General features: G+C 48.0%; 1 protein-coding gene across 1 annotated transcript in view; it reads right to left on the bottom strand.

The window, feature by feature from the left end:
• The window catches only part of LOC146784288 (uncharacterized), a 161,110-nt gene extending 142,886 nt beyond the window's left edge, over window positions 1-18,224 (bottom strand). Inside the window, exons 1-2 of the mRNA XM_085634364.1 lie at window positions 18,136-18,224; window positions 5,542-5,587 (exon numbers count right to left, since the gene is read on the bottom strand). Coding sequence (XP_085490490.1) covers window positions 5,542-5,577 — 36 coding nt within the window. The 5' untranslated portion in view covers window positions 5,578-5,587; window positions 18,136-18,224. The remainder of the gene's footprint in view (window positions 1-5,541; window positions 5,588-18,135) is intronic.
• Window positions 18,225-27,053: the final 8,829 nt, after the last annotated feature.

Raw genomic sequence — 27,053 nt, 5'->3', positions numbered from 1 at the left:
ATCAGCCTGTGGTTACTTGAAGGCGGACTGGATGGACGTGTGCTACAAAGTGTCAGTTTCACAAGTCAATCAATCAATCAATCAGTCATTTGTGAAATGGAGCACTGTCACCCTGGGGATATCTGGGTGCTGTTGCCCCGTCGAAGAACCAGGTCTTGAGTCTCTTTCTGAAGTCTGCCAGCTAGCAAGTGAACTTCAGGGTCGCAAGACATCTCTTCATAGTGAATTGACCAGTGTTGCTGAAGTTTATGTAGGTCCTAACTTGTCAACTGTGAGTAGTAAGGTGTAGTTCCCAACGTGAATGATCATAGCATGGGCCATTTGAATGTGTCAAAGAGAGTTTGGTGTAGGTTGTAGTAGAGATTGGGACTGATGTTGTGATGGGCATACTCTCACCAGTGTACTCAAAGGGTGATCAAGCATGACAATTACATTTTACATAGTTTCCTATTATGTATTGGAATAGTCCCTCCATGTGTCATGTTTTGCAGTGGCTGTAATGTTCATTTGTTGGTATTTTTATTTAATATTTTTATTAAACCAGCTCAGGATAACACAAAGAGGGCCAGATCTACGATGACCAAAATAGCGCCTCGCAAATTGTGACTCTTTTGCGACTTGAATTTGAGAGGCGCTATTTAGGATGTACAACAGTGTTTAACACACTGTTAGCAATTCCCAATGGGGTCTCAAATAGAGAGGCTTATGAACATTAATGAGCCTCTCGCAATTTGCGACCCCATTGGGAATGGCAGGCCCTCCCAGGTATGGTGGCCTGCTGGGCTCAGCAGACCACCATGCCTGGGACTGCTTTTAAATAAAGCAGTTTTTCTTTTTAAATGCAGCCCGTTTTCCTTACAGGAAAATGGGATGCATTTAAAAAAGAAAAAAATGAAACGTTTTCGTTTCATTTTTTAAGGGCAGGCAAGGGACCCCTTCGCTTTTGCGAGCCCATTACCACCCTCTTGAAGAGGGTGGTAATTTGTGAGTGTTTTGCACCCGCAATTGTGGACACAAAACATTCTTACATAAGGTTGCGCTCGCTATTAGGAAGGGAACGCTCCTTCCTAATAGCGATTCGCAAAATAGGGTTTGTACATTCCCCATGCTGTTTTGCATGCGCAAACGGGTTGCGAGTCCCATGTGAACCTTCAGAGTGTTCTAGTCTAATCTGGAGTAGGCCCCCACACCAGCTCCCTGCCCTACCTAATACCCCTGGTATTTCTGCCATTCTACACAGATTTTATCACATTTGTGTGGACAACCTCGGGCTTTGTAAACCACTTTCTATGCCCTGGCACACCAATCCATGTCAGACGTCCAGGCTCTCACTTACGGCATCTGTCTTGCCCCCCATTCTTGGGCTATATTTCATTTTCCACCATCGCAGCCACCTTCAGCCAAATTATTGTGTATTTCGGCCATTTATCTTCCCCTGTTACGCACAGAAGCATCCAGCGTGAGTCAACTGGAATTGTTATCCCCATGACTTTTGACATTACTTTTGCCACTCCCTTCCAGTATTCATGTATATATTTACAATCCCACAAAATATGAAAAAGGTACCAATTTCTCCACATTCCCGAACACAGTATTCGGACATCCCATATCCCAGTTTATATATCAGTGATCTAGAGGCCAGTGACCTGTGTAATATGCGTAACTCTACCAGGAGGAACCGGGCTCTAATTGCCACTTCCCTGGGGCTTTGCACCGCCTCTTCCCAATCGTCGTCCTCAAGTAGCCCCACTTCCGTCTCCCATGTCACCTGGAGAGGATCTATCGGATTAGGGGAGATATAAAACAACTTTTTATATGTCAAGGAGGTGGTTCCGTTCTCCATTGGGCCCATCAGCAATCTATCTTCCAAAGGGGAACGATCCGGCAGAGTGTCACCCTCCCTTATATGCTGGTATAGTGCGTGTCTGAGTTGTAAGTATTTATATTGTTTCGAATCTGCCAATTCATACTCTTCCTGGAGTTCCGTAAATGTGAGCGGTTTCTGACCCCTCCATATATCCTCTAATTTACTAATCCCCAGCACTTCCCATTTCCTGAAAGTCTTCATGAGGGCCCTCTGTTCTGTCAATTTATCACTATCCCACAATGGAGTTTTCCCTGTTAACTTTCCCTTCCAACCCATGTGTTTTGTCACCTCTTTCCAGACTCGGGTAACTGTCCGCGTATGCATGGGTAAGTACTTATCTGAGCATCCGCTGTATAGAGCTGCCATGTATCCACTTGCCCCCATCACCCAGTGATCCGCCCTAAGTGCAGGGGCGCCTCGGTCTCCAAAGGTCCAATCATTGATCACAATCAATTGTGAAGCTCAGTAGTACTTAATAAGATCCGGGACAGCCAATCACCCTTCATATACTCCCCTCTGTAGATTCCCTAGCGCTATACTGGCGCTAACACCATCCCAGAGGAGTCTGCTCACATCACTATTTATATCTCTGAATACTTTCTGTGGGATCAAGTGGGGAGTATTTTGCATTACATATAATAGTCGAGGTAATTACATCATTTTAAAGAGGACTGCCCTCCCCATCAAAGACACCGGCAGTTTCCTCCAGTGTGCCACGTCCACTCTTAATCTCTGTATCTGTGGGTATACGTTGTCCACAAGAAAGTCTGCCTCATTTGTGGAGATCTGCATTCCCAGGTACGTAAATTTTGATTTAATTTGCAGGGGAGCATTATCCACTAGTCTCTGTGGGATTTCACCAGCCAGCGGGAACATAAGAGATTTTGTCCAGTTGATCGTGTACCCAAAGTAGGTGCAAATCAACTGAAAGACCTGGAGGACCCTATGTACTGAACTATATGGGTTAGTAAGGTACAGAAGGACGTCGTCGGCATATAGAAATATTCTGTTCTCTCAGTCCCCTCCCCCTGGTATCCCCTGTAGCACTGTGTCGTTACGTTTCCATGTTACGAGAGGCTCCAATGTCAGGGCAAAAATCATTGAGGACAGTGGACACCCCTGCCGCCCTCCTTTACTGAGGTAGAATGAACGAGACACTTCTCTATTTACTCACACTCTGGCCTGTGGGTTTTGATATAACCGCTTCACCCAGGAGCAAAACTCCGGAAGCCCACTCTGTCTAGAGTGGCGAATATAAACTGCCACTCTATACTGTTAAATGCCATCCGCATGTCTAACAATAGGAGGACCGCGGCCTTTCCCAGCGTACGTTTGGACCGGTCAAGAACTCCATACAGTCTCCTCAGATTCAGTCGCATTCTACGGTGGGGCATGAATCCAGACTGATATGGATGGACCAATGTGGCTATCACTTGTCTCAACCTGTTTTCTAGGACCTTGGCCAGGACCTTCTCTTCCACATTTAAAAGTGATATGGGCCTGCATGACCCACAGTCAGTCGGGGGCTTACCTTTTTTAGGGATTACCACAATAGTAGCTGTGCGTAAGTCTACTGGAATTTCCTCTCAGTCTCTTGCATCTTTGTACATATTTAAGAGGTGCTGAGCTATCTTGCTCACCACACTTTTGTAGAATTCCATCGGCAAGCCTTTCCAGATTGTAATTCAGAGAGTGCATTTGTGATCTCTTCAACCGTTATTTCTTGGTCCAAGGCATTTGTTTGTATTTTTACTCTTTGTAAAAAGGGAGCAATGTTATGGTGACATTACTTGGAACATGGTGCTTTCAGGTCCTCCTGCACAAAATGCCTCTTTGTTCACAGTGCACGAGGAGAGAAACGCACCGATGTATGTGGTGGTTGGGGCACTTGTTGTGGGTCTCCTCAGATGATGCTTGACTCTACCCACCGACATGAGTAAAGTCACTTTATCATTCTACAGTTCTGAGCCCCTACCAGGTGGAGCCCTTTATTCTGTGCGCATGTCTGGCAGAAGCGCCTGGGCTCTTGTACCCTTACCTGGTGGTAGAGCCTTTGGTTCTGTCCCCTTGTCTGGTAGAAAAACCTTTGATTCCGTGCTCCTATCTGGCAGAAGAGCCCTTGGTTCTGTGCCCCTGTCTGGCAGAAGAGCCCTTGGTTATGTGCCCCTGTCTGCTTTCTAGCAGAAGAGCCCTTTGTTCTGAGTCACTGTCTGGCAGAAGTGCCTGGGCTCCTGTCCCCTTACCTGGTGGAAGAGCCTTTGGTTCTGTCTCCTTGTCTGGTAAAGCCTTTGGTTCTGTGCCCCTTTCTGGCAGAAGCGCCCTTGGTTCTGAGACACTGTCTGGAAGACGTACCTGGGCTCTTGTGCCCTTGCCTGGTGGAAGAGCCCTAGGTTCTGTGCCCCTGTCTGGCAGAAGTGCCCTTGGTTCTGTGCCCCTGTATGGCAAAAGAGCCCTTGGTTCTGTGCCACAGTCTGGCAGAAGTGCCTGGGGTCTTGTGCCCTTGCCTGGTGGAAGAGCCCTTGGTTCTGTGGCCCTGTCTGGCAGAAGAGCACTTGGTTCAGTGCCCCTGAGTGGCCGAGGAGCCATTGGTTCTGTGCCCCTGTCCAGGGCCGGCTCTAGGGCGGTGCGATCAGTGCCACAGCACTGGGCGCTTGTTAAGATAAGTCCGGTTATTAATTGTCTCCCCGGAAAGAGACGAAAGTTTGCCTAGTGGAAGTTTTGACTCATCCAAAGGTAGCGCAGAGGGTTAAAATGCCTACTGCTAAAAACGTGCACCATGCAGATAACAAAGTGCATGTAATGTAAATAGTTCAGTGGGTTACTGCTTCTGTAAGAGAGCTCATTTTGTTACTTGTCGTTTGTAAGTCAAAATCCTAATATAGAACATCAAGCTATTAACTGTCATCAAAGAGCTGCGTGTAAACTGCAAGTTATGTTAGAGCTATATGTTTTACTGCCCAGTCTTTCATTATTCTAATCTTGCCAAAAGTGTTCATTTGAGTAGAAACAATTCTTGTTATTAAAGAGAACCCCTAACAATGGTGTTACACTTTGAATTCCGAATTTGTGCTTTTCCAGAATAAGGACTCTTAAACTATATTGCCTACCAGTATCGATGACATGTTACTCCTACACTACATCCTGTAATCCTGTCTGATGTAACATTTCCTATACACTGATTTACACACCTATGATTGTCTCTGTGCAATGAGTGTGTGATGTAAAGTGCTCTGACACCTTACACTAGTATGAGTGGTGCTATAAAACTAACTGAATCCGAGAGACAGTGGTTCTGGAGACTTGAGGGGCACTGTTAAAGTGCGGTGGTGAGGGAATCTGTGGCAAGGTGGTCATTGGGGGCGGCGCCAACATTGTCTCACAAGGCGCCACCAGTGTTAAAGCCGGCCCTGCCCCTGTCTGGCAGAAGCACCCTTGGTTATGTGCCCCTGTCTGGCAGAAGAGCCCTTGGTTCTGTGCCCCTGTCTGGCAGAAGAGCCCTTTGTTCTGAGTCACTGTCTGGCAGAAGCGCCTGGGCTCTTGTGCCCTTACCTGGTGGAAGATCCCTTAGTTCTGGCCCAGTGTAATCCACCCACCCAAAGTGCTCAGAGTAAGTCGCAAATCTGTAATGATGCAAATGTAAGGGTCCCTCAGGAATCTGCATAGGGCCATCTTACCTTTCCTAGTGTTCGGCTCATTCCATCACCCGTCATGGTGATTTCACTGTTAGTAAAAACAAAAACACAAAAGTAAATGGTTACTCTATCCAATTGAAGCGTTCTTCTGTGATCATAAATCATAAGAAAACGAGTTTATCATGCCTGGTTGTGTGAGACTCTTGTGCTCTGTGTGTGCTAAATCACATGGTTTTGAACCCAACCCCCTTGCCAATATTAAGATGCAATATACACTCAAGTATGGGTAACAAGTAGATTATTTTAACATAAGTCCAGATGATGTTGCTTGAGCGAATCTAGAACTCTGGTGTGAGAGATGGAAGGAGTCGCCACCGGAGGAGTCCTATGCCCCGGGGCATGCTGTGTATGGGGCAAACCTCAGCCTAAGAAGGCTGCTTTGAAGAGCTCGGAGAATGAGCTTTAAGCTGTCCATATATTCAGGGGTTTGCATCTCATGATAACTACTTAAACAATACATTACTATTATTTTTATAATAATTATTTCAGGTCCTCTCTGTACCTTTTGGCTTTTTGGGGGGAATCGGTTGCAAGGTCACAGTCGTTCTAAATATTTTTTTTCACAGTATACACAAGACAGACTGAAATAACTCCTCAATAAAATGGAAAGGGGGGGCCCTTGGCCCCTCCGCCTGCATGGCAGTGCGGCGACCTCCCCCGGACTTCTCGGTGGTGGGGCGTGTTCACTGGGGGCGCGCCCTACCACCGATTGGCTACCTACGTGACCCGGATGACGTTAATCGACATCCGGGTCGGAGGGGAGGGGGGGGGGGGCCTCTGGGGGGTTAAAGCGGCGGGGAGCGCCCAGGTGACCCCCTTGTTCCCTGGACGCTCCCCCACATCGGACGTGCCCTGGCGCGCAGGGCGGTAAATTACTTGTTTTCCTTTATTTTCCCGCTGCAGGTTACACGAGGAGGCGACATGCGGTTTCAGCGGAGGAGTCTACTGCGGCTGGAAACTTGTGCCGGAAGACCGAGGACCGACGAGGCGACCTGCGGTTCGTTGCCTTGGTTGGGGGCTAATCGGCAGAGTGGAGCGGGTCGGCGGTGACCAGTGCGGGAGCAGCGTAGGAGTCTACTGCGGGGCAGCTGGAAACGTGTAAGCGCAGGCCGGCTTAAGGAGAGTAGGTTGCTGTGGCAGGATGAGCTGTGTGTGTGGGGATCGGTGTGTAAAGCGCCCAATATCTATGTCTCCGTTACATACTGGTGAGCGTTCAGCCCTGCACACCCCCCCCCTTTTTTCCCGCCCCCCCCCTCTTCTAACCGAGCCTGTGTATTTAGGGTGCAAAGGGGAACCAGCGAAGCGAGGCTTGCCCTCGCCCTTTCGTTATTAATGAGGTACTACGGTATTTTGCAGCGGCAGGCGTCCCACGTCCTGTAATTTTTCGAGCAAATCACTGCACCACCCGTGCCTGAATGTGTATTGTAAATCCTGTGCTCCAATACCTCGGGGCGAGTTCGCGCTATATAAATATGCAATATTTTATAAATAGTTTGGTCAATTGTACAGGGTTAAGGGTGAGTTTGTATGACCTGCACTTCTCTCACCTTGAGGAGGGACCCTGTTATTTCGCTTGGTGTTTGATTTGACCCTATGCTTGGGTCGCGCAGAGTCAGAGTGTCATAAGTTGGCAAAATTTTGACCTGCGTTTTGGAAGCTAAGCAGAGGGGGTTTGTTTGACGGCGCAGTGGAGAGGTTTTCGTAGGTGAAGCAGACAGAGCAGTTTGCTCAGTTGACTTGGCTGCGCAAGGCTGAATAGAATAGTTTTTCCCTAATTTATATTGGGTATTGGGACTTGGCTCATCGTTTTGTTGGCCTACATGGAGGGATTACGGTGTTTTCGGTATTAATTAATCGTTTCAACGTTGGCTTGGCACGTCTTGTCCAATCGTGTGTTTTGGCCATGTTTGGTGAGTTGCCCGAGTAGAGAGATTAGGCATTTTTAGTTTACGGTTGTTCTGTGGCTTTGGCTATCTAGCAACGTTGTCGGTTAAACTATTCCTACTGTGATTTGAAACCAGACATGTGAGCCGGGTGTTTCGCACGCATACACACTGTCGTCTTTGTGACGCGCTGAGACTTTCCTTTCAGGTGTTTGTTTCCATGGGTCACGGGGAGCTGCTGTGGGATGCCTTGCAGCAGAGTCATGGCATGAGCCACTAGTGGCACATCAATACTAGGTGCCTCCATCTTAACTTTTGTAACCGTGGAAGTGTCAAAAGGTTCTCAGATCCTTATGCGCTGAATGCATGTAATGTGTGGAGAAAATGGATTAAGAGGCGCTGCGCATCCATTCTATGACGACAGTTTACAGTGTTAAGCATTTTGTTTTTATTGTGAAGTCAGCTTTCTAGTGCGCAAGATGTGCACGCTTGGTATTTATTTTGTGCATATACTGGAATGGAGCAATACATCTGACATTCCTATAGTCCTTGCATTTCAGGGTCTCCTAGAAAGGGTTAGAACACAGTGATTTAACGGTGTGCGCTAGTGTATTAGAGAGAATTTTGAGGCCAACGCGGTAGGCAGCTGGAGCGTGGGTTGTTCAGTGGTAAAGTCACTGTCCCATTGATTCTGGTTCAGGTAGTTCTCTTCGCATGTCCTGGAGCAGCAATGTAAGGCTGGTATTTAATTTCATGATGGTAAAATTGGTGCTTCGTGTTTGCCATCCGTGTTGGTGTCGGGGTTACGAGGCTAAGTGGGTCATGGGGACAATATCACATACAGAAAATGTGCCGAGGGTTTTTTCGAACTTCACCTTAGCGTAGCTCAGCTCGCCGTGTGTGGGCCACCATTTAAACTGCATGGCAAGGTGGCAACAATAATAGGCTATGCCCTGCAAAGGCAACAGAGCATGCCCTAGGCGACAAAGCCCCGTATATATGAATTGCGTCCGGAAAGGGGAGAGGAGGGGGTGTGAGGGCTAGAGTTGCCGAGTTTGGGGGTTTTCAAATCAGGGATCGCGCCTCGGGGTCGCGTACATAACTTGTGCGTATGGACAAATCTCCCCACGCGTAACGGGGGCTCTTGCATTACGAGAGTTCGTGAATGAGTCCTTGTGTAATGTAACGGGTGCTCATGTAAAGCTTCCCAATACCTGCGGGGCAATTGTGCGCTTTAACACATTTGAACTTGAATCCTATCCTTCCATGCCTTACACAAGTTCGCATAGGCTGAAGAAACGGTCAGGGGTTATGTTCCCTTGCGGAGCACAATTATGTCAGTCGGATGTTGAAGTGCTGTCGTGCTAACAACCCGCCTTTTGTACATCAACTGTTGCAGAGTGTACCATGTTGTGCTATGTTAGGCAACAGGCGCTAGCATAGGCGGTCTTCATTTAAAGCGTGGGCGATGCTCCTCGAGTATTGCTCATGCTGGCACTCTCCTTTGGGTGAGTCTGATGTTAACACAAGGGATGCGGCCAGTGCTATACAGGGCACTCCCAAGTGTAGTCCCTGTGGTAGGGCAGGTGTTGTGCGGCTAAGGGCCTTTACATTTAATGTCCGATTTCTATAGGGGACGTTTTCTGAGTCCGACTACAATTGCGGGCGATGCCCGTGGCGTAGGTTCCTGGATTGTGTAGGTCTCACCTACAGGTGAGCACAGTTGAGGAAGGCGGCTGCTGTTGACCGCCGTTTGTTGGTTTACAACATCACCAGGCTTCGGGTCACTGGGGAACACATATGGGTGATAGATGCTAGTCAGTAATCAGTCAGCATTTGCTTTTGGGGGCTAATCCAGGCAGTTTGGAGATTCTTTAGATGGCGGGAGCCAATGCCTTGGCCTGCAGGTCAAATCCATTAGGTAACATTGTAATAAGCAGCGTTAAGGGGATTAGCTATAGATAAGGGAAAATAAAGTGGGCAGGAATAGGAAATGTAGAATAGGAGTCGGTGTTTTGTTCCTGCAAAGCGGGTCAATATTGCTTAGGACGGCGTCCTAGGGGGGAGGTACCAGGTCTATTGAGGAATATCGTTAAGAATACAAGAGGTGTGGGCCATGGCATGTAAGCCAAGTACACATGATGGGCCCGTACCACCAGCATTGCCACCTGCCGGGGTGGCCCACCTTTTTGTTAACACGGTGTGTCAGACATATCATTGTAGGATCTGCTCAAAACAGTTGGTAATTTGCCAGGTTGGAGCAAGCCTTCGCTCCGTTACATATGAAGTACCTTTATGGTAGGTTACTGGGTTGCACAGTGTGTTACAATTTTTTAGTTGGCAAGCGAGGCTCAGCGTGTTACCTAATGTCTTGTCTTTAAAATGTTTATGGGGTGGGGCCCATTAGGCACTGGCTGGGGGTCAGGGTCATTTAGGTGAATTTGAACAGGTATAGGCCTTGTCGTCACATCGGCAAGGGTATCCATATGTGCAGTGGGGGGGTGCGTAGGAAGGTGGGGTAAGGAAGCCCTAGGCGCTATGTGCAGGGGAAGTAGCTGCAGGAGGGCGTTCAGTCACACGGCGCCTTTGCGCCGGTCCAATTATACATGTAGGGACTGGGGTCCGATGTCTGCTCAGTGTCTGTACACTAGTATCCAGGGAGCACATTGGTGCACAATGATGTATGGTATCACACGGGATTTCTGCATTTATGGGGCTTGTGTACTTCTTATTGTACGTCGTATGGCAGCACAGGATACCGTCGCTCCCCCAGTACGTTACACGGCGTCATTATATGCCTGGGGTGTGTCATGTTGTATTTATGCACCATTGCCCAGCCACTCCCACAGTGTAATGTAAGTGTGGGTCACGTATTTTTGGCACGTTTAAAGCCTGTGGGGAGTAGGGGAAAAAGGGGGGAAGAGTACAGTCTCGCGGAATAGCAAGGCAGTCAAAACATCGTTGTTGGGCACCTCTCGGTGTAAGGCACTAATCATTTGTCTTTGATTTTCGTTTGTTTACCTGGATCAACGCCTGGTGCCTGGAAGCGCTACGTGCCGCTATGATTGCAAAAGTGGACAATCAAGGGGACCGGTGGATCCGGAATGTGAGGGGCAAGCGGCGCCGTCAAGTTGGATGGGTGATCAACCCAGTGGTCAAGTGGTGCCAGCCTGGATGGTGCTTCATAACGGACTGTATAGCTGTCATGCGTTTGTGGTTACCATTAGTGGTAAGTCGGCAGTACGTCTGCCTGGCAGGTTATACCTGCAGATCTGCTGATGCATTCTAGTGAGAGGGTATGGTTGTCACCATTTAATCTTGCCACACGAGTTCTGACGGCAGGGCGCCGCTCTGTAAGTATATACCTTTACCAATGGTAAAAAAAACCCACGAGTATCAGGGGCAGAGGTGACACAACTCCTGTGTCATGGAACGGTTAACTGCCATTACGGCGCATGCACGCGGGCGCCTATCGATGCGGACATGGAGTAGAGTCTGGATGCTCCGTGTAGGGGGATAGGCAGCCACGGGGCCTATCCCAGAACCTTGGGCTTGGATGCAGATAGTTCACGGTTTAGGGGGTCCTAAATGGGAGGGTCACTCCCTATGATGAATCCAGCACCGTAGCATTATTGTCCTGCTAATGGGAGTGCCCGGGTGTGGAATTATTCCTCAACGCACCTTGTAATTACATTAGTCACTGGGTGGGTTGGGAGGCTCCGGAGTAGGGGCAGCAGCCAACACAGAACATAGCTTAGAGCATATTGGTTCAGTTTCAGCAGTACATGAGGCCCTGGGGGATGCTCATGGGAATTATCTGGGACCCTGGGGGCACTATTCTGGGTTGTATCACAAATTGTACAGTTACATTGGGAATGAGTACCGGGTTATGTGAGTGGCTGGTCAACTGTGTAGGTTTTGAGCAGGGTGCTAATAATACTAGGGGTTTGGGTTCCAACGTGGTACATCACGATGCGTCAATCAATTTTTTTTTTTTTAAACGTGTTTTTATTGCAGAATTAAGAATGAGAACTCCGTGACGTCAACCTAAGTACACATGATACCTCAGAGCCCACCCCTCGTCTCAGCACTATACACAGCCATGTAGCCCACATCCCGGAGGCTGGGCGGCACAATAATGCAAAGATTCTGAATGTCATGTCGATCATTGCACAGATGGACAGGTCAACAGCTCAGTATACCATCTGCTTTTTTACCCCTTCGCCTCAATCCCCTGTAAACCATCATCACCCCCCTACAACATCCCAGAAACTCCCCCCCCCCCACTGCCCACCCCCCAACTACTGCTGGCATGGGCTCCGACCATGAAATGTAGCACACTGGTTGCACTGCTGTCTGCTTTGCATGTATCTCACTGGCCTCATGGAACCCCGCCCTCCGGGCCATCCCGCTCTGCACTCTCCAGCCGGTAATCCTTCACAGCCTGTACTATCAGCTCCCATGCCCTCACCCATTCCAATCCCTTCTCATTTCCAGCCCTGGTCGCCTGTCGCCTTCTAATCACGCTCTCACAGCCAGCCCACTTCAGCAGCTCAGCCAGCCATCTCCCATACGACGGACCCCCCCGGGATTTCCAGTGCCATGTGATTTCTCTCTGGGCCAGCATGAGACCTAAGTCTATAAATGTACTCGTCACTTTCGTCTTCGCCGTGTGAGGAAACCAGAGCAGTAAACAGGCCGCCATGTCAAACTCCACCTCCCGGTCGGTGACTGCATTCAAAAGCTCTCCCACCTCCGCCCAGTATGTCCCCAGTCTGGGGCACCCCCATAAGAGGTGGTCGAACTCCGCTCCAATCACTAGACATCTCGGGCATGCCGCGTCCTGCACCTTAAAATGCCTCCGAATCCTTCCCGGGGTCAAATAGGCCCTATGCATCACGAAGAAGTGTACCTGCTGAAAGCGGGCATTCCTACTCCCTTTCCACGTCCTCCGTATGATATGACTCCACACTGTGTCCGGAATGTGTTTGCCTATGCTGCCCTCCCATTTCTCCTTAAGAGCTGTAAGCGGCTCTATACCTTCTCGCAGCAGTCGGGAGTGGAGGCAGGTCACCGCCTTCACTCTTCCCGCTGCCATCACCACATACTGACAGGTCAGGGCCACGGCTGGTTCCGCCAGTCCCTTCTTCCAGTGCTTTTGTATCGCTGCGCTCACCGCCGCGTGTAGGAGGTAACTCCCTTCGGGGAGACCAAACTGTTCCTGTAATACCTCAAAGGGGGCGAGCGCCCCGTCGACAAATAGGTCTCCCACCATCTGCAGCCCCAGCTCCTCCCACTCCGCCAGCGGGGACCAATCACCGCCGTGCGGTAATGCCGTCAGCACTCCCAATGGGATCTCCGGCGCATAGGGCCGTGTGATTTTCCCTCTCTTCATGCTCCTGTGCCAGCACTGTCGGAGGGTTCTCTCCTCTATGGAGAGGTCTCTCACGTCTAGCTTCTGTTGCATGACTATGTAAGACAAAATGTGTCTCTGGATACCAGTCTCCCTTTCATGCTCCGGGCCTCTAAATGCTCTTGCTATATTTTGCGTTAGGACCTGTAACTGTGCTGCCAGGTAGTATAATTCAAAGTCAGGGGCCGCTAAGCCATCATCCAGTTTAGGTCGCACCAGAGTGGCCAGTGCCACCCGCCGCCGCCCCCCTCCCCATAGGAAGCCCACTATCATCGTCCTCAACTCTGCAAAAATCCGCTGGGGAATCCAGATCGGCAGGGTGCGGAAGTAGTAAAGCAGCCGCGGCAAGGCCACCATCTTCAAAAGTGCTACCCGGCCCAACACCGACAGCGGTAGAGAGGCCCAAAAGGCCATACATCCCTTCAGGGCCCTCACACTACGTCCTATATTACCTTCTAGCAGGTCCCCGACGCTGCGGTAGATCCGGACTCCCAAGTAGGTGAAGCACGTGGCTTCCCTAACCACCTCTATCGTAAGCGGGGGGTACGGTACCTCTGCCCGTAGTGGGAAGACACAAGTTTTGTTCCAATTCACCTTGAGGCCCGAGAGCCCTCCAAAGCCCGACAGCAATTCCACCGCCCCTTCCAGAGCCTCCTCCGAATTCTCGAGGTACAGCAAGAGATCATCCGCGTACAAGGAGATATAATGCGTCATCCCCCCACACCTAATCCCACCATACATCAGCCCCGTCCTCTCCCGCATCGCCAAAGGTTCCATTGCCAGGGCAAACAGCAGGGGAGACAACGAGCAGCCTTGTCTCGTGCCCCTGCACACCTGATACGCTGAGGAAACCACCGATCCCAGGCGGACTCTGGCCGTGGCAGAGGAGTAAAGGACCTTCGTCCACCGCCCAAGTCCATCCCCTAGGCCCATCTTCTCCAGCACCGCAGCAAGGTAGCTCCACTCTAGGCTGTCAAAGGCCTTTTCAATATCCACGGATAATACTGCCGGCCTCTGGGTAGGCCCCCAGCCATTATCCAATATGCGGACCAGGCGCCGAACATTCAGGGCCGTGCTCCTCGTGGGGATAAATCCAGCTTGGTCCTCGTGTACCAGCCGGGTCATGTAGGGCATCAATCTAGTGGCCAGGATACGGCTCAGAATTTTATAGTCGACCGCCAGCATAGACAATGGTCTATACGATGTCACATCAGAAGCGTCTCTGCCCGGCTTCAGTAGCGGGATCACTAATGCCTCCCTCATCGATTGGGGCAGGCGTCCGAGCTTTAGAGCCTCGGCATAGACCAGTAGGAGCCTGGGCGCCAACACGTCTACATACTGCGCATAGAATTCGATCGGCAGGCCATCTATCCCCGGTGTTTTGTTTCGAGCCATTTGCTTAATAGCCACCCGGATTTCCAGGAGCGTGACGGGTCCGCCCAGTTCATTCGCAGTCTCAGCCTCCAGCCTAGGAAGCTGGACAGTCTCCAGGTAGTCAGCCATTGGGTGGCCCCCCGCCCCCAGCTGGCTCTTATACAGGCCCGTATAGTACGATCGGAAGCGCTCTAGCACCGCTGTTTGTGTGTATACCACCTCCCCTGTCTCCATTCCAATGCTCATGATCAGACAACCCCTAGGTTCTGGGTTTGCAAGCCGGGCTAGCAGCGTTCCCACCTTATCTCTCTCTGCATGCATTTTGGTTGCATACAGCTTATAATCAAAGCACCTCAGCCGTTCCGTTGCAGTCGCAACTACCTCCTTCGCCTCAAGCAGCCTATCATGTAATTCCGGTCGCTCAGGTCTGTCCCGCTCTAAGTCCCGCAACACCCCCTCCGCCTTCTCCAGGTCAGCCAGGACCGTCTTCCGCACATTCGAGAACCGGCCCAAACAAACACCTCTGGTCACCACCTTCATTGCATCCCATTCCGTCGCCCTCGTGGCGGTTGAGCCCTCATTCTCCCTAAAGTAGAGTTCAATGCCCTGCTGGACTGCCGCACTAAACACCGGATCTTCTAACGCCTCTGGTCGCAGCCTCCACATCGGAACTGCGGACCTCGGCCTCTGCCATTGCACCATCAACAACAGCGGATTATGATCGGAGATCGTTCTAGTTAAATACTCCGTGTGGGTCATTTTGAGGGCCAGGTCACCACTACACAGAATGGAGTCTATCCTGACATGCAGGGCATGTAGAGCGGAGAAGAAAGAGTAGTCCCTATCAACCGGGTGTTGCTCCCGCCATACATCAACCAGGCCCCACCTCTCTTGCCAGTCCGCCCTATGCGCCGCCAGCCGGCGCACCGGTGAGTCGGCCAAGGGCGGATGCGACCTATCTAGTATAACATCCGTTATCGAGTTAAAGTCCCCTCCCAGTAGAATGGGGCCCGCCAGAAAATGGGCCAATGATCCCGTCAGGCCAGTAAAGAAGCGCGCCTGATCCACATTAGGAGCATAGAGACTACACAATACTACATCCTGGCCATACAACCGCCCCTCCACCACCACAAACCTACCCTCAGGGTCCACCAACTGATTAGTAGCCTGAAATGGAATCCCCGCTCTCACCCATACCAACACCCCTCTAGCAAATACGATGCGTCAATCAAGACCATTTTTGAGGCTCCTTGACGGTATGTCGTGTTTGTCAGATTCAGTCAGCTCTGGGATTTTTTGTGTTGCCCCACACTGGGTGGGTGGTTGCGTACTCTACCCACTGGGTAGAACGGGGGGAATACTTCGCATGGGGTTGGGAATGCGACATGACTATGCCGAGGTACACTTCGGCATGGAGTGCAGCGATTCCAGTAGGGAGGAGGCTGGCTAGCGTTTTTACACCGGCAGACTAGGCAGACAGAGCTGAGAACAGGGTGGTTTTTTCAAGTATAGGTCCTTGGCCTCAGTCAGTTTCGGGGTTTTCTTTAGGACTGATATTCTGAGGAGATACAGTCCTTCGCCGCAATAGTTCCTAGAGTTAGTAGAGGAATGGCTTGTTACCACTAGGCAGAAGGGTCTTGCGGGAGGAGGTAATCTTCGAGGTTGGCCGGTTAGCACAGGGGTAACAGGGCTGCAGCATAGTCTGGTCACAGGGGGTGTCAGGGCGAATTGTGCTTTATAGAAGTCGTGGTTCACTCGACTAGGGTGGGTGATGACATAGTGTTGAGAAATTTCATAGGTGTGGTCAGGGAATTGAGGCAGGGGCATGACCTTTCTGAGTTGTAGGATTGGGGGGAGGCCAGATCGCCGGTTAACAATACTGGCCTGTGGCGGTAAGGTCATGACCGGTGAGCAACTATTTGAAGGTCTGAGGGGGCGGGCATCATCCTACGGAGGTGCCCGCCCAGGGGGAGGGGCCATTGGCTCCTCCTAGAACTTCAGGGGCAAGGTAACTGGTGCTTCAAAGGGGCGCGGGTTGGGGAGTCACGCTTTCCTTAGGCTGGTAGCCACCCCGCGCGCGCATACTCATGACGTCACCGGATGGCGCAGAGTAAGGGCCCTCCTTCAGTGGGTAAATGGAGTTCACGGCGTGGACCGGGTAATTACCGGGCCCGGCTGCGCATGCGCACACCTGTAGGGGAGGCGCAGCTAGTAGGACCTGACACCGGTTAGCGACCTTGCCATATGGCCCAGAAATGTTAGTATACAAAAATGCAGAGGAGGATGTTAGACTCGGTTAGGAAACAATCTGTATTAGAGTCTTTGTTAAGGATAGTCACTCACACCTGTTGACAATAATGTATCTAATGTCCTGCTGAATTTTTGTATAATTGTTTATCATGCAAATTTAAAATTTATTGTTTTTGTACTTAATAAATACGGCCGGGGGGTCTCTCGACCTCCCGCCTTCCAAAGATACCACGTCCAGGGTGCTGTGTCCGGGGGTGGTGTGGACATAGGGGGAGGGCGGTAGCCAGTCACTGACCATGTGCCCTTTGTGTAGTGTGCAGTAAATGATGAAACAGATATTGTAGGTGGATTTAAAAATCAACAATTTTGGTGGGAGAGGCACACTCTGGTTTTGATTTAGAAGGTTAGTGTTTCTTTTTACAATCTTGAACCTTTTTAAATTCAAGCGTGCTGCAGAGAAGGCATGCAACAGTCATGAATGCCAACAATGCTCAACAATTTCGGGGTCAGTGGGACCCGACCTCTACGCACTGTTACTGACTGGTGAAAATACCTATTAATTTTTCAACATTTGTTGTTATCACAAACTATGTGAAGAAGATTTTTTCTTTTTTTCATATAAGCAACAAATTCACTGAACAATTTAACATTAACAAAACTTTGATATGAATACATTCCAATTTTATTCATTGAATGTCCATAAAGTTCATCTTGTTCAATCCAGGTTTAAAAAAATGAAATTTTCAATAGATTTATCTTGCTGCCCAATGCATTTCGAGCCTTAGCGGCTCTTCTTCAGGGGCTCAGTGCAGATTCCTGAGGGACCCTTACATTTGCATCATTACAGATTTGCGACTTACTCTGAGCACTTTGGGTGGGTGGATTCAAAGGCTGACTGGTTGTGTTTCTGAGGGTTATTGCTGTATTTGGGTGTTAAACTGATACTAATGACGTGAACCTTTGGCCACAAAGTGTTAACCTGTGTGAAAATGACAAAATAAGAAAATAATACTACCGCAAAATGTGCTGTGTTATGCCGCATAAATTGGCTCTTCTTTCCCCATAATTTAGTCAACCCTGTCACATAATTTGATCCTCCCTTGCAACATAATTCCAATGTCCTAACTACAGCCCTCTTGCTATTCTAGAGCCGAAGTCTATCAAGCAGCCAGATTTATTGTGTGAATACTAGAGCTATAAACCCGGATATCTCTCTCACTCGCTTTCAGTCATCCGACAATCCCCAAAACCGTTGTGCTCAATGAAAACCTGACACCTTTCTTAAATGAATGAGGTACAAAAAGGAGATATTTCGTGGTAACACAGCATGAAACAATCGGTTGGAGGCGGGAAAGGGGCAATGACGCAGGAGTAAAACTTACCACTCTTCCCTTCCTCCTGAGAGGAGGCCCGCACAACATGGGCAGACCAGAGACATGGCTGGGACGGTGCACATTTCGCCTCGGTACCTATACACCTGTATCTATCTATGCACCGCACCTCTGCCACAAATGTTGTGGCGTCGTAATGTTCTCATTAAAAATGATTTGGAAATCCCAAATTCCCAAATACTCTCACCCTGCTTTGTTTGGAGTGGGAGATACGAAGTAAGAAGCTTCGACCGTCATCATAAGCAGCACCCTCCGTAGTGCTCACCTTTGATGCCTCTGCACGCCTCTGGAACCGAACCCTGAGTACGTCACTTCCCGCTCTTTATAAGAAGCTGAGCCTCTCACGCAAGAGATGGAATCTCTCCAAGTGCGGGATTTCCGAGATTTGGGAAGTGCCACTAAACTGGCAGGCAAACAAGGCGAGTATAAGTAGGAATTTTGATTGAATCGCTGGGTGGAGCTTCTTGGCATACAAGTCTTGAGCAATTCGTCGACAGGTTTTCTAGAAAGTAATGGCGTCACCGAAACGTGACCCTTTCCTTCCAATGTTGGCAATGCCCTTCCACGACCTTATCCTTTCGGAGAGGCGTCCCGTAGTGGTGAACAGCAAGCATTCCGTGTATACATGCAGAGTTAACCCCACGTCAAAGGTGATTGCTAAGTATTTCTGCCGAAGACCTGCCTTGATGTTTTGTGGAGAGCTGATAAGTGACTGATTCTTCCCCTGCCCTACCCGCCTTTTAAAGGCAAGCCTTAAACATGGCTGACTCCGACTCGGCCCTATTGGCTTTTCAGGGAATCTCTGGCCGGACATGTGGTTAACTTTGCACCAGCTTTATTTGCCCTTCAGACGTACTTGGCCATCTTAAAATCTACCCTTTCTTTCTGGGGAACCCGCTTCTGATGCACCAGTCAGTGGCCAGCAGGTTTGATATCCCCTTCCATCTGTGCCAGTGAATGAAGAGGCGGCATTCAGAGCGGCACAGTAACTGAACTTCACTTGTCTTCCCAATTAACCATGACACGAGGCACCTGCCCACCACCAGAGCCCCTCAACAGTCATTTCCACTCATCACTGTCAGAATTTAACCAGCACTCCTGACCAGGCGTCTTACACACACATCACAACACATGAAAAATAATCATGCTGCAGGCCCGGATTGCCAAATAGACAACGTAGGCGCCGGCCTAAGGGCCCCACTCCTTTTAGAGGCCCGTGGAAACGGCTCAATATAACGTTGGTTTGATCTTCAAAGAAATTGGAATCAAGCTTTCTTAAATTGTTTCCAAAAGATAGAAACAAATGAATCAACTCAAAGAAACGCAAACTTTACATTAAGGACTCTATAGAGAAAATGCTGTATTTATGTAATGTACTCATTAACAACGTAAAGTGCATAAACCAGAGACATCAAATTCACGTAACGGTTTGTCTCTCAAATGCTCATCTTGTGGCAGCTGTCAGTTAGCAAACTACGTCTGTGTAAGGTACAGTAGTAATTGTTGGTTGGTAGAATTAAAAACTTATTAGGAGATAATTTGCGAGGGGGTCCCCAAAATTTCGACTGCCTAGCGGCCCCCACAGGGTTTAATCCGGCACTGTCATGTTGCACCAAGGCTACGTGGTCAGTTAGGTATGGTGGAAGATGCAGAATCCTTCATGAAGAGCATCAGGCTCTCGAGGCTTCAACCAGCTGTACCTCTCCTGTACCCTCTGTCCACTGCTTGATTGGCCATAATACATGCAGTGTCTGAACCTTCAGTGTGGGAGGGTTTTCACCCCATTAATCACAGACCACACCAATGCACCGACACGTTTCAACATTACCTGACCTACAGACCTTGACATTGAGACTTATACTCATCCAAAGTTCATTGGCTCCGAACACCTTCACGCTAAGCCTGGCTCGGTAGGGTGTATCCCATGCATTATATCGCATGACAAAACTAGGGCATCCGTCATATCGGAATATATGTCGTTACTACGCATTCCGTTGCAACGCATGCCTTTACCACGCATGCGTTACAACGGATAACCTTTACCACGATTGTTCCTTTACCACGCATATTTTTACAACGATTTTTGTTGTAAATTTATGCATGGTAATGGCATACTCTTGGTAAAGGTTATACCCCTCCCCTGTACCCTTACCTGACCCCCCAGCCTCCAATACTTATTATTATTACCACTGCCCGTTACCCTTAATCCATATATTTATTTTTTAAATTTATATTCCCCTTACCTCTTCATGTCGTCTCCTCGTTCTTCCTTGTTGACGTTTTACGTCTTCAAGTTGAAGCGTCATTCCCTTTCACCTAAAACGACGTCGATTTCCTCCCCGACCTGACGTTACTTCTTGGTTTTTTTTTGGAGGGGGGGGAGACCCCCCCAAGACCCCTTTTTTTCTCACTTTTTTTTGGGGGGGGGGAGAGACCCCCCAGAGCCCCCTTTTTTCTTTTTTTTGCCTTTTTCTCACGTCTTCGCCAACACTAAAAAAGGACTGAATCGGATGAGGAAGAAGACGTTCCGTGAAGACGTTGCTTGCATGGTAAAGACGGTCGTGGAAGCAATACACGTTGTAAAGACGTTTACATGGTAGGTGTACCGTTGTAAACGTAACGCGTAGAAAAGCCTTCGTGGTAAAGGCTGTTTCCCGTCATATCGACCTAACCACTACATCGCAAGGTAAACATTGCAATGTCTAAGAGATTATTACAATAGTCATTAGGATTAGGTGGATGGTGTGGATTAAATATAGTAATAAAATACTTAATATGATGATATAGTGGGAGGAAATGCATTATATATTACAGCGTAATGTTTCCAACCTTGAAATAGTGTGGCAAGCCCCACCAACAGATCACCCGTTATATCCATTGTCCTCTCTCTGCCTTTGTCTTTACAGCTTAATCTTTTCAGTACAAGAATCAGTGCATACGTCACCACAATGTATGTGCAAAAGTTATCAATTTTTCCTAGTCATCAATAAACACTTGAGCCTTAATTACGAATGGCCCAAAATAACTCCTTTTATTTCCTCGCCCTGCAATTACCATTTCTGGGATTTCGGTAAGTGGTGGAAGGAAATAACAGGAATTGCAGGTGTTTCAGGGCTGACATGCATTCTGTTCCCCAGCATTCCACTCAGAGACCTCACCTGCTGGTGGAGTGCAGCTCACCAGTGGTGTTCACACTCTGCTTATAATTCCAGTGGGCGGGGTAACTGCATTTACAGGAACCATCCTGATTATCAAGCCGATCTGAATGAGGACTTTGAGGGTAAAGTTCTGAAAGGTTTTCTGATGTGTTTTTTTTTTCCTGTTGGCACAATACCTGCACAACCTTAAAATTCCTAAGGTCTACTTCTATAATCTGGATGGGGTCTTCACAGCAAACAAGGCCTTTCTAAGGCTCATCCCACCCTCAGAACTGCATCACATCTTGGAAACAGGCCATGGTGTGGTTCTCATCACTGTCACAGCCAGCAAGCATGATGCCACTCTTCGTTATTGCCTCTGTCCTATAGTCTAACACTCATCCATGTACCTCACAATCAGTTATATTACATGATGAAACTGAAAGCACCGTTATTCACACCTGCTTTCCAGGAAACACACCATACACCCTGGAGGACTCAACTTACCACTGTCAATATACAGCATCTCGTTGATGGACCGGCTACAGCATCATTGACAAACCTCACCTTGGCCTAAGTGTGAGAAAGTAAATCAAAAGGAATCTGGAAGGAAGGTCGAATATCAAGTTTACTCTTTGATAGGCGCCCCTTTCACCTGGGATTGGTCCTTCAGAAACAATACAATCAGATTTGTAGAGCGCACAGATACCTCCGAAGAGGCGCCCTAGCGCTAGCGGGAAAAATCACCAGAGGAAGGGAGCAGAAAGATACTGACTTTAATATGAAGGATCACAGACAACATGTTCCAAATTATTCCTCAACGTTCTAGATTCTCAAATCTCCCTTCAGCAGATGAATTAGTACTTTAATTGGTCCCGCCAGGGTGATTTGAAGCTGGTACTAGGCCATAGTTTAGGTTGTTCTGAAAAATGTCGTAAAGGTCAACAGTGTAACTAAACCCAGTGAACAAAACTGAGGTCTTCTTTGAGAGAGATATCCCTGGAGATTTTCATGAGAAATGATATTGATTAAAAGGGTTTGCTCATGCAACCAGAAGTCGGCATAATGAGGAATAAGTGACAAATTATATCTGTGGCATAGAGGTGCTTAGTGTCTCAGCAGTCATCTCACTTAACTCATCTGCAGTGTTAAAAAGTTAATAAGATAAAACTGGAAGGAAGGTTCAATAGCACGTTTACTCTGATGGGCACCCCATTTATCTGTGACTTGTCCTTCAGTGACAGATGTCAGTCAGATGGACCACACACAGGATGTTCCAAATGACGTGAACATTCTAGATTCTCAAAACCTTACAATAAACGCCTATAGAGTTCGTCATAGTGACTCATGAGCAGAGAAAGGCCAAAACAAAGGCTCCAGGGATCACGGCTATGGTGGCCACCTCTCAGCAATTAAAAAGTGCTCAAATATTTAATAGCTAACATTATTTGCGTCAAAGTGACACATGGCCAGAAGGTTGTCCAGACAACGTATAAACACGGTTGCATGTACTTCTTATCTTCGTCCAAACAATACTCTGCTCATGAGTCACTATGACGAACTCTATAGGCGTTTATTGTAACAATGTACAGTTACTGGTCTTTTTAAGAAGTGAAGTCTCACCACTATGGTATAAGTATGGGGTCTATGGAAAGACTTATATCAGTATATGTAACTGTGTGCATACGTATTGGGCAAATGTCACTATGACGCAAATAGTGTTATTTACTGTTTGAGCACTTGTTTTATACATAAACTGTAAGGCGGTCACCTTAACAGTGATCCCTGTGGCTTTTGGCTGGCCTTCCGTTGCTTAAGAGTCACTATCACAAGTTTTATGTGCTTATTTTGACAATGTATTCGTGCATTTATGCTACAAACAATTAACAATAACGAGTAACGAAATAACATGGTTATAACATTTGGTGCTGTGCTTTTGCTTCACTATGCATATCAGAATGTACCTACTAAAAGATGGCCGCCAAAGTCACCCTTGTATATATGACTGAGATCCGAAGTCCTATGACTATGTCTACCATATGTATTTACTTATAGAGGATTGTGTTTGAATGTATCACTGTGTGACCAAGGGAGCGTGACTCCCGAAACGCGTAACAGTGTGAATTAAACTCGTTACTCGTTACTGCTACTGAGAGTGCGTTGCTTATTTGCAGATACACTGGATTGATAATTGCCGGCGGTAGCTCTACCGGCTTAACGCGCCACTCAACCACGGGCGAGATCCCCAGGAGGAGCTGATCCTGTTTGCATATATATATATATATATATACACACATTACCTACTGGCGGTCGCCAGTAGGTAGTTATAGTTAGGACCCCTTTTCCATAGGAAATCCGCTACATTCTATTTGGAATAACTTTGGCGCCGGTCGACGAATCCTCGCGAATTTTTCAAAATAGGTGGGGCGTTGAGCTCCGCTCCTACCCTGAAAGTCTCGGGGGGATTCGTCCAGCGGGGGCTGAGATAAAAGGGGGGTCCCAAAACGCGTTTTTCCCATGCATTTTTCCATAGGACCTTTAGACACAGCTACAGCCCGAGCGGCTGAACAGAATTACTTGAAATTTGGCAGAGAGGTAGTCCTCAGGTCAAGGAAGTGCCTTTTGTAGGTTTGGTGTAAATCTGTTCAGTAGATTCTGAGAAAATAGCCTTTAAATCAATATATATATCTGTGGCAGCTTACGGTGCGCTTACGGTGCGCTTACCGTACGCGTACGGTGGCGTGCGCGAGCGCGATTTTGATTGGTTCTTAGATCTTAGTAAACATTCGAATCGGTCGAAACCAGGAAGCGGCGGCCGCCATTTTCTCTCTCGCTCTCAGAGTTGGGCAGCAACAATGAAGCCCAAAAACGTCTAAAGGGGCAGTTTCTTGAGATCCTAACCACCCAGCCCTCATATAGGGGTCCCCAAACCACCCCCAAGCCCAAAAAAAATATTTTTTTTTTTCGGAAAATCGGCGATTACGCTTACCGTATGCGTACGGTAAAAAAAATTTTTTTAAAAAAATAATCCACACTCTCCCCACCCCGTGTGCAAATGGTGGCTCATTAAAAATGTGAAATTAATAAGAATACATTTCACAAAGATGCGCATAATATGTCCCCCATGTGCGCACGGTGCGCGAAGCGCATCGTGCGTACATGGCCCATCCCGCATAACGTGGGCACGCGGTGCGCGCAGCGCACCGCGTGACCACCGTGCGTGCACGGCACTAACTGCGTAAAGTGGGCGCGCGGTGCGCGAAGCGCACCGCGTGCTCACTGTGCGCGCACGGTGCGCGAAGCGCACCGTGCGCGCACGGAACGAACTGCGTTAACTTGGCGCGCACGCCACGAATGGCGTAAAGTAACTTAGCATTTAAAAAACCGTACAAATTCACTGAAAAAACCATAGGTTTCACACACGTTATAGTTAGGAATTAGCATTTAAAAAACCTTGCAAATTCACTGAAAAAACCATAGGTTTCACACAGGTTATAGTTAGCTGTACATTTCACTCGTAAAAAACCAATGAAATTCCCCCGTTATAGTTAGTGCAGGCAACTATAACTCACGCGACCGCAATCTTCTGCTAATGACATATGTGTCTTCATGAAAAAATAATATTTGTAATATATGTATAGCTAAAATTTAATGGAAGAAGACATGGGCAAACAATTGTCTAAATACAGTATTAGCATCAGCAGAGGATTGCGGTCGCGTGAGTTATAGTTGCCTGCACTAACTATAACGGGGGAATTTCATTGGTTTTTTACGAGTGAAATGTACAGCTAACTATAACCTGTGTGAAACCTATGGTTTTTTCAGTGAATATAGATATATATATGTATATATATATCACTGAATAAACCATATATCACTGAAAAAGCCATAGGTTTCAGGGACGTTATTGTTAGAAATTAGCATTTAAAAAACCTTTGAAATTCACTGAAAAAAACAGGGGTTTCAGGGACTTTATAGTTAGAAATTAGCATTTAAAAAACCTTACAAATTCACTGAAAAAACCACAGGTTTCAGTGACGTTATAGTTGGTTGGACATTTTAGTCGTACAAAACCAGAGAAATTCGGCCGTTATAGTTAGATGAGCTAACTACAACTCGCGCCCCCGCAATGAACTGCTGATGATGTCACATATTACATCATTCATGACAACCACCAATATTGTGACCAAGGAAGTTGTCCCTTCTAACAGTAGAAGACATCTTAAATGGCCTAAATTTGCTGCTAAGGAGCCAAAAATGGCCGGAATCAACCGAGTCTTGGTAGAAAATATAGTTGATTTGCAAGAGGTATCTCTTAACCCCGACGTCCCAGAGAAGGCCTTGGACATTTACATGAGAACCGTAGAGCAGATGGGATCTTTTTTCAAAGTAGCTGCTAGTTCCAATATTCACAAAGCGTGCCCAAAAGAGGCCAGGCCTGGTTTTCCAAAGCCTGTAGACAAAAAAGGAAAGTTCTAGCCCTAGCTATTAAAAGTAAAAATTGCCCTCGTATCCAATCTGCCAGGAAGGAATATAAAGTAGCATTGCATTGTGCAAAACTACAGTGGGAAGAATCCCACTGGCAGGACCTAAAGGATGCTAGCTTAGCAAAGGATGCCAATCTGTTTGGAATCTTGTCAGGGGGGCTAATAGAAAAGACCCTGACCTAATCCCCAACCATATCTCGAGCCAAGATTGGTTCGACCACTTTAGAAAACTCTATACGGGGACAGACACAATTTGCCAAGAAGGGCCTTGTGACTAGCCAATCCCCTGCTTTACCCCAAATATCTGTGACTATTTTACTTTAAATGAAGTAGGAGCGGCAATCAAAAGAATTGTACCATCAAAAGCCCCCGGACCGGATCGTCTCCCGGGGAATCTACTTCTTGCGAACCCTAGCAATTGGGCAAGATATATCATGCTCCTAATTAATTTCATCTCTAATGGATGCCCTATTCCCGAATCATGGAATGGCGCCGAGGTGGTGCCTATTTTTAAAAAGGGAGTTAGGAAGGACCCTGCCAGCTACCGACCTATTAGTTTGATTGATGCTATCCAAAAAGTAGTTGGCAGGGTGCTGTTGCAGAGAATCCAATCCTGGGCTGAGGATGAGAATATCCTTTCCCAATATCAGTCACGTTTCAGGGCCAGAACGGGGACAGTTGACCAGGCATTCAGGCTGCTTCACCATCATTGGAAGGTAGTCGTGATAGGTGGAGGAAGTCTTTATCTTGCTTTTATTGACTTCAAGACTGCCTTCGACCTGGTCCCCCGGGATCGATTATGGAAAGTCTTGGACGAAATGGGCATTCCTCTGTTTATTCTTAACTTGCTTGTTCGATTGCATGAAGGTAACTATGCACAAGTGAGATGGGGGTCACAAGAGCAAAAAACTGACAGGATCGCAGTGAACAGGGGAGTACGCCAGGGCTGTGTTATGGCACCCACCCTGTTATCCCTCTATGTGAACGGGGTGGTTAGTTTCCTTCAGGAAATTCCAGCTGATGCCCCGGCCCCGGCAGGAGATAGGGTACCCACCCTCCTGTTCGCAGACGATATGCTGTTGATCTCCAAGACCCCAGTAGGGTTACAGAGACTCTTGGACAGGTTTCAGCTCTTCTGTACCTCAAGGGGGCTGATCATCAACACTACAAAGACTAAACTGATGACATTCAACCCCTATAAGCCTTTTAGACAAATGTTTACCCTGGGTGGAACGCGCCTGGAGAGAGTTAGCACTTTCGACTACTTGGGCATCCGACTCTCCGAAACAATGCAATGGAATCCCCACATTAATAAGATGCTCCTGAATCACAAATGTGTGGCTGGGGCAATAGGCAGAGAACATCGCTCCTCACAGAGCAGACCTGTTGCCCCAGCGCTTACGATCCATGCTGCAAAGGCAGTTAGCTCGGCCCTTTATGGTGCGGAACTGTGGGGTCTCAACAATGTGCAAGAGGTCTGCGGATTCGAACATAAGTTCCTGAGAGAGTTAGTGAGCCTCTCCTGAAATGTCCCACTTAAGCCTCTCATGAGTGACATG

Source organism: Triturus cristatus, chromosome 11 (genome assembly GCF_964204655.1).
Source record: "Triturus cristatus chromosome 11, aTriCri1.1, whole genome shotgun sequence".
In the NCBI taxonomy this organism is placed as follows: Eukaryota; Metazoa; Chordata; class Amphibia; order Caudata; family Salamandridae; genus Triturus; species Triturus cristatus.
This window is presented reverse-complemented; position numbering and strand designations above follow the sequence as displayed.